General features: G+C 38.0%; 1 protein-coding gene across 1 annotated transcript; it reads right to left on the reverse strand.

Annotated features, from left to right (window-relative positions):
• Window positions 1-5822: 5822 nt before the first annotated feature.
• LOC141611174 (protein SEEDLING LETHAL 1, chloroplastic) lies at window positions 5823-8052 on the reverse strand. The gene has a single exon (XM_074429646.1). The coding sequence runs from the start codon at window positions 7870-7872 to the stop codon at window positions 6832-6834; it is 1041 nt and encodes a 346-aa protein (XP_074285747.1). The 5' UTR covers window positions 7873-8052; the 3' UTR covers window positions 5823-6831.
• Between the last annotated feature and the right edge of the window lie 288 nt (window positions 8053-8340).

Raw genomic sequence — 8340 nt, forward strand, 5'->3', positions numbered from 1 at the left:
TTGCGGTCTGAAACAAGATGGACTGTTGTAATTTAGATGAGCTTTTTGTAAAATTGGAACAGGAATATAAAGTTTCGATTACCACATAATCCCCTTTGACCATTAAATTAAAACATGTAGACATTTACGCACACTCCAAAACACTAATAAATTGTATATGAAATATTGTTTAGTACTCTCTCTATCCCAATTTTTGTGTACCTTTAATTATAATAACCTTTACAAAGAACATAAAAGCTGAACAAATGATGCAAATGTAGTGAGTATTATTATTATTATTATTATTAAAACGACATTTGTTTTACTCCTTCTATTTTGTTTTGTAGACCACTTCTTTTTCTCATAACAAATGGCTACACCAAACCCAAACGCCACGCCTCTCGCTAATTCGTCATGGCTCCGATCCTTCATGGATCGATGTAAACTTGAAAAGAATGGGTCAAATTTCTCCGATTGGGATGCCCAACTCAAATTAGCCGCCCAAGGTGACGACAAGCTTCGTTACCTCACCGAGGCCTCTCCACCCGAACCTAATACTAGGTCGACCGCCGCCACTAGGGAAGCATATGAGGCTTACCATAAGGAGTCCGCCGCAATGAAAAATGTGTTGATCTTTGCGATGGAGGCGGATCTCCAAAGGAGAGCCTTTAAAATGGGCACCGCTAATGAAATCTACTCCAACCTTGTGACAATGTTTTCACAAACTCCGCGGATCGTCCAATATGAGGCGGCCGCGGCATTCTTTGATCTCGACTTCAAAGAGGGCCAAAAGGTTAGCCCTCATGTGCTCAAATTAATGGAGCTAGTCGAGACCTTGAAAATTCAGAAGGTTGAAATCCCCAAAGAACTCATTGTAGATAGGATTCTACACTCCTTATCCAAAGTCAAGGCATATGTTCAATTCCGGGTGAATTTTAACATGCAAGACAAGGATGTGTCTCTTGAAGAATTGCACAAGTTACTTGTGCAAGCCGAAAGGGACATGGGGTTAAATGTGAACCCACCCAAGGATGTGCTTAACATTAGCACCAAAAGTAAGGGGAAGTTCAAGAAGAATGGGAGGAAGGGTAAGAAACAAGCTCCCACTTTCACCAAAGCTAAGACTTATGAAGCTAGCACTTCAAAAATCAAGAAGGGTCCTCTTGATAAATGCCATTATTGTAATGGTGTTGGACATTGGAAAAGAAATTGTTCCAAATACCTTGGTGATATTAAGGCTGGAAAGATTACTCCAGTAGGTAAATGACTATCCTTTCTTTTATGTTTCTAAATTCAACTATGGTATTGTGATACAAAGTTGTGATAAAGTATCTCCCTTTTATTGTAAATAGGACCTCCACCAAGCAAAGACAAGGGAAAGGAAAAGCAAGCTTGAGAAACCATCAAGAAGCTAGGAATAGCTTTCATGGAACTTCGCTTTTTATTGTCTTATTTTAATTATGTTTTGGATTTTAGAACCTTTTGATTTCCGTGTTCGACATGGAAATGTATTTTGGATAATTGGTTGTATTTTGGATAATGGTGGCTTGGTTTGCAACCCAAGTCACCCGTTTTATCATTTTATCCTTGTTCTAAAATTCGTATTTACATGCTTGCTCTTAGAAACATATGATTATTCACTTAAAGTGATCTAATAGACAACTATAATGATGAGATTCATTATATGTCCACATACTTAAGGCTTGTGTATGATCATTTATAAAGTGATATTGAGTTAATGAACTCTCTTAAAGGAATGTCGATCACCAAGTACACTTCAAATCTAAAACTATTAGTCAACCTATGAGATAGTTCTCCTTATACTTCAAAATCATTATTTGTGTCTCATATGCTATCTTTGAATCTCTAGTATATTTATTCTAAAGATAGAGTGGGAGAAAAATGAGGACACAACACACACCAAGATAAATTTGTGTACTTGTGTAAATGAGATCTACGCAAGGAAGAATGATTTGAATGAAGGTATATCTATTTATATAGTATACCCAATAGATGAGATCTATGGTCTCAAATAGATCTACATGACTAAGAGACCAAGTGAAGTAATCAAAATAATATGCTCTCAAGATAACTACACGAGGAGACCAAAAGAAAGCTTTGGAATAAGAGTGACTAATATAAAGTCTTAACAAGAGTTTTTGACTAGTTTATGATAAATTTTGACCAATAGTTTCAACATTGATATTTACTTAAGAGCCTAAATGAATCAAAGTTACATCCTAGTAATAAACGAGATTTATGACTAGAGGTTGCAAGGATTGATATACCGATATCCTCAATTGCTAAGTTAAGTTTTAACCACGCAAAAGTCATTACTTAACCACATTATGAAAATGTGTTGGTTAAACCTCCTTCTGAATGGTATTTTGAAGGACGTGTATTAAATATTATTCATATTTAAACAATGACATTGCTACGCATCATTATGACATGAATGAGTTAGAGATTAAAATCTCTTTCCATAAGGTTAAGATGAGACCTTTTCAAAATCAGTATTTTGAAAGGATATGATAGGAACATATATGGTTTCATCTTAATAACTTTGCGAAGCAACATATATTCCAGTTCTTGGAATGTTTCGATTGAGTAGTCAATTTCGAAACATGTGGAATTAAGTGGGAGTTTAGAAATTATCATGTGAAGACATGGAATTTAGTGGGAGCAATCATCTTGTAAAAATTTACAACTCAATACTCATTGAGAATGACGAGCTAATACTATTCTTTCACAAAGAAGTATTTGAGTTTTCATTTCTGGATGAAAATGGACTATGATGAATCCAATCACATCATGAGATGTTGGATAAGTATTGTGATATACACATCGAATCAACAAAGAAACGTAGGTTATTCATGTAAATGAAAATGGAATTGCCATTAGCAGTCATGGTCGTTCCTTGAACCTAAGAATGGTTGATCTCATGATTATTAGTAACTAATGTTTCCGCCATTAGAATAATCATGCACATGTCCAATAATGAATCACATGCATAAGAGCATGATGATTCATTGGCAAGCCATAGTAGAAACGTCATGAATTCTCGAGGAGAATATGATGAGCGATTTCAATGTTTGACAGAATACTCTATTATGTGTCAAGAGATTGCACATATTAAAATTCAAACAACATGTGAGGATTTATGAAAATCCTAAGTTTTTAAGCTAAAAGGAGAAATAAGAATTTTGGAATGGTACTTAGTTGAAGTAAGAAGTTACTCAAAACTAATATTCCCTAATATGCTAGGACTTGTGAGAAGTGCTAGGCTAATCATCTTGACAATTGTTGCAAGATTCTACAAAACATATACCTAGTGCATTGTGTGTGGGTGGAGTACTTGAACAGTACAAGTTATATCATTCACCACAAATTCGTTTGTTATGTGATAATCGACAAGGAAGTTCTTTCAAGATAAAGAACTGAAACCGAGGTTGGGAACCTAGATGTGTACTTGGTAAGGTTCATGCTATGATAGATAACATGAACGTAAAGGAGAATGCGATAAAAAGAAGTTTGAACACATGGACACATGATATGTTAAACTTCTATTGCAATCAACAAGTGTTTACAAACTTACGATATGCATCACAAGGTTGTAATATGGTATTGACTACCCGAGTGTGATGTCGACATTTGTCATTTGAGTTATTAGTAACTCACCTTATACTCTGTTATATCCAACGGGTTGTAGAGACAATTGAACCCCGTTTAAGTGAACACGGATTAGCATTGTATTCGCCCATAGTTACTTACATGAGGTGACGTCTCGAAGTAAATTTTCACTGCAACTAAATTTTCCTGCAACTAAATTTTCATATCCCTGCAACTAAATTTTCACTTAGTGTCAAGGCAGTCAAGATTTTCCTCGACATATCGTCGTCTATCACTAAAGATAACTGCATAATCCCTAGCTCATTCCGCCATATACAACACTTCCGTCTAGTAGGCGTCGGCACCGATGATTACTAATCCTTGGTGTCTACACTAGCGCTAAGTCAATATCCTTAGTCCGAAACGGAAATCTTCTCTAAGGAAAGGTGGTTTTGGTTTGAATCTAAAGCTGAGTTCGGGAATTCATACCACAGAACTTCTGGGCAGTGGGGTCAAGTTGATAATACGCGGACGAAAAGTGCATGGTCCATATTCACGAATACAAGAAAGGAAAGTTGGATTTGTCCTTCATGTTATCGTGAAACAAGGGTAAATTGGCTAAGATTAATCAATCATAGGACTACTATCAAAAAAAAAAAGGAGAATATGAAGATGGATGGACATACGGGCATAATATCAGACAAATCATTGGGTTTGCAGGGGTAAGAGAGAATTTTACTTCACAAATACAAATAAACCAATATCCAAGCCTTCAATATTAATCTAAGTGACGAGAAGATGTTGTCGAAACGAAAGATGAGAAGAACGAGATGAATATACCTCGGTAGCTTTTGGATCGGATCGTCGCAAAAGTCGAAAAAACCTCGAAGAAATAATTGTCTGCGTTAAAGAATTCGGCCGGGAAATCGTCAGTATGTTTGCAAAGCTATGTACGTCCATAACCGAACTGAAGCAGCATGACGAGAAATAAAGGAGAAAGAAATTACCTGTAGAAAGTAAGGGCGCAAAACGCATAAGCTGATGAATTGTTCTCGTTCAATACCGCAGAGTATATATAGGCATGGGTAGTCTTTAAACCCTATTTCTAAAAGAGACTCGTTGCCGAAGGAATATAGAAGTTAAGAAAATTTGGAAACCGGATGCTGTGAGATTCTAAAAGAGTACTTACCAAAAAAGGACTCTTAGTTTCTTAGTTTCCTAATTGGTCTAGCCTAAATCTTAATTATAGAGGAAGTATGGGTAATTGGGTATGCTGCACTAATTACGTATCCCACCTAATGGCCTCTGTATGACTATAGGACTAGTTGGGATTACATGACGTGCACTCCATCCAAACTTTACGCATGTATGTTGCAAAGTTATAAGGGCAAGACAATCATAAAATGAAAGCTCCGTGTGTTGTCCGTTAAGTCAGATAATGACAGGGTGACGAAAAAAAAAAATAGAGCTACCTTTACGACAGGTTAAGGTGCCCACGACTTTCAAGTCAAAGAAAAAGTCACTCGCCAAATCAAAATACTGATAGAGTAACGTTTTAAAAAAAAAGATGGGTCATCCTTGCGACAAGTTTGGGTGCGCATAGACTTCCAAGTCAAAGTCAAAATGAATCGAGACCTCGCCACATCAAGACACTAAAAGTGCACGTAGCAAGGTCCCGAGGGGGTAATTTATAGGCACAAAAAATTTATTAATATGCCGAATAAATAAAATAAATCAATTAAATCTGAGTTAATATTAAATTTTAGCTCAATTTAATTAATTTGCCCCGATTAAATGAAATACGGATCAACTCGGATTACAAAATGGGTTATCCGGATCATTAGACCCGAAAAAGATCAAATTTGGGCCAAATTCACTAATAAACCCATAAATGGGCCTGTGAATGCCAAAGTCCACCAAGGGGAATTGAAACTCTATAAATAGAGCTATTCCCATTCATTTCAAAGTTAGAGAAATCATAATCATAAAATTCAGAGAGAAGAAGACACAAAAGCTCTATAAATTCTCTCTGCAAGACACCTCTGCAAGCAGTCAACAAGCACACAGAGTCGCAGTGACCCTCTCAAGAATACAAATCGACGCCTCCTACAGAGTGCATACCACCTCTACATGTGTCATTCAAATAACGTTCGCGCCTCTACTAGAGACAACGTTTACGTAATCTACTACGACATTTAGAATCAGAGGATATATTAGAGATTGTACACATAAACTTTTTGATATTAATAAAAATTCATTTGTTTCCTACTTTTGTATTACATTTACTTTGCGATACAAAATTTGCTGTTACAATTATCTGGAGAAGAGATTCTCAACAAGTAATATCTACCTTGTTACTTGAGATACTCCCTTTATCCGAATCATTTGTTTACATTTGATTGAGGTACCCTTCACAAAGAATAAAAAAGGTTACTTGAGATACATACCACATTACCAGAATACCAGGCAATACAGAATGCAGAAGCGCATTTTCTGTGGATCAGGACAGTCTGGAGTCCGGATCTCTGATATTGTAATTTCATCCTTCTCATCACTTGTCTCGGTTTCATAACAATGTTTCAGAAACTTGAACATAAAAAGTTATTTTACTAGCATGAACCACAGATTAATTGAGCATTTTGACAGGTAATTCTGATCATCAGACTCCAACCAAACCAAAGGACCATTAAATGATACTCCTACACGTTAAGCACAAATCCAATACAGAATTTTTGTACGTAATGTATATCATAGCAGCCTACTCTGGATAAAAGAGGAAATAATGGAAGGGAATAAAAGACATGTAATCTAAACTCCAATGATGATATGAAATTACTATGTAACACACTTCAGCCAGAACTTAAATGAGAGCATAGAAACACACAAGGCAGAGAAACATAAGACCATAAGTGAAAAAATCTAAAAATGAAGTATAAACAGGCATGAGTTTACAGGTATCGGCTTTACGCAGAAAAAGCATTGAACTATAAGCAATTGCAGCCCTTCATTCGTATACCATTTAGGAGAGTACTGCAACATTTTTAAGGCATTGAAGAATGATCTAGGTTATAACCAATTGGAAAATCCTATCAACAAATTAATACGTACAAGTAAAATTTCAACCAAATAACCCATGAATCCTCATATATATTCACACCAATTCACGATCACCATCAATAAGTGATATCTATCAAAGTCAGGAGAAGAATGATCTCTACATAACATCCAAGTATTAACAACACATTAAATGAGAGGATCAAATATTTGTTCAGCAGACCACAAAGGAGAAGTACTCCGAGGCAAAGAAGAATTACAACAAATTTCCAACTTCTCCCTAAACTTATCTTCTTTCATCTTCAACAAAGCAGGCAAAGGCAAACACACCCCACTCTCTACACAACACTGATGTCGCGGCTTAATCCGCTGCTCTAAACTAAACGAAAAGTAGTGCGGAAACTCCTTCAATTCCTTCAAATCCCTCCCCATCTCCACCACAAAGTAATTAAATTTGGGCTCAAAATTCTCCTTAACACTATAACAAAACAATGCAGGGAACTTCCTGAACATTGAAACAGCGTCTCGGTAACTAAACCCGAGTTTCTCAAAATACTGTATCTTAGGCAAATACTTGTCTTCAACTGAGGAAGATAGTAAGTCAGTATGCTTGTGAATTTCATGAATGCCAATGCTCTGGAGGAAATACATTGTTGGCCGAAGCCGGGCATCAACATCGGAGATAAGGAGGCGGGGGCGGCGACGGATGACGCGGCGGAGGGAGGTGGAAGGAACGCCGGCTTCACGGAGAAGAAAGGTGAAAACAGCGGCAATATCGCGAAGGCTAAGTGTTAGAATTTGCGGGCACATAGAGATGGCGCGACGGAGGTCAGGAGGTGAAAAGCCGAGAGAGGCGAGGTAGTCGAAGACTGCAGTGAGGTCGTGGAGCGGAGCAGCGTCAGCAATAGCGGAAGGTGGGAAATTGGTTAGTGGGTCTAGACCTTGGGAGTCTAGGAAAAAGATTTTATCTTGGAAATGGTTATCGGGTTGAAGAGGGGTAAGGTTGCGTACATCCTCGGAGTCGTCGTCGATGAGAGGCTGGAAATCGGAGGTGGAGGGAAGGATGGGTAAGGGTGAAGGTGGGATTGGTTGGATAGTAATTGTAGTGGTGGATTTGGACGAAAGAGGGGAGAAGTTGAGGGTTTTATGGCGGGAAAAGGGAAGAAGAGAGGCGAGGGGGTTTCTAGCGGCGGTGGTTGTGGTGGCCGGGAAATGGAGGGAGTCTTGCATTGTTGGAAATAAATGATGAGGGGGGAGGAAGTGGAGGAGAATGGAGAAGGGGGATGTGGTAAGACTGTAAGAGTGTGGCTTAGTTTGTCGTTTAGATAACACTTGGAGAGGGAAGGTCGGAAGGATAAGGCGATATCTGGATTCTGGAGTAGACTTCTCCTCTCCAGGGACGACAAACTACTTAGAAATGACTCGACTCCGGATCCTCTTGAGTACCAAAAATTACCAAAAATAACTGGAGATCCAGTTACACCTAGGGATGGCAATGGGTAGGGTGCAGGTAGGGTCCCTCAGCTAAGGCTAGGACTCGACCCGAGATTTTCCTTTGGGCCGTCACCCAGACCATGAGTCTAAAATTTGAGGACCGTCTGGACCCTGGGTAAGGGTAGAGTGCAGGCTCTGCATGGTCAGAGTTTAAATGGCTTTAGTAGAATAAGTTAACATTATAAATACATAATATTAAAAAAA

This window comes from Silene latifolia, chromosome 1 (genome assembly GCF_048544455.1).
Source record: "Silene latifolia isolate original U9 population chromosome 1, ASM4854445v1, whole genome shotgun sequence".
NCBI classification, from domain to species: Eukaryota; Viridiplantae; Streptophyta; class Magnoliopsida; order Caryophyllales; family Caryophyllaceae; genus Silene; species Silene latifolia.

Coding starts and splice junctions, on each gene's coding strand:
- LOC141611174 (XM_074429646.1), bottom strand. CDS start 7,872: ATGCAAGACTCCCTCCATTTCCCGGCCACCACAACCACCGCCGCTAGA.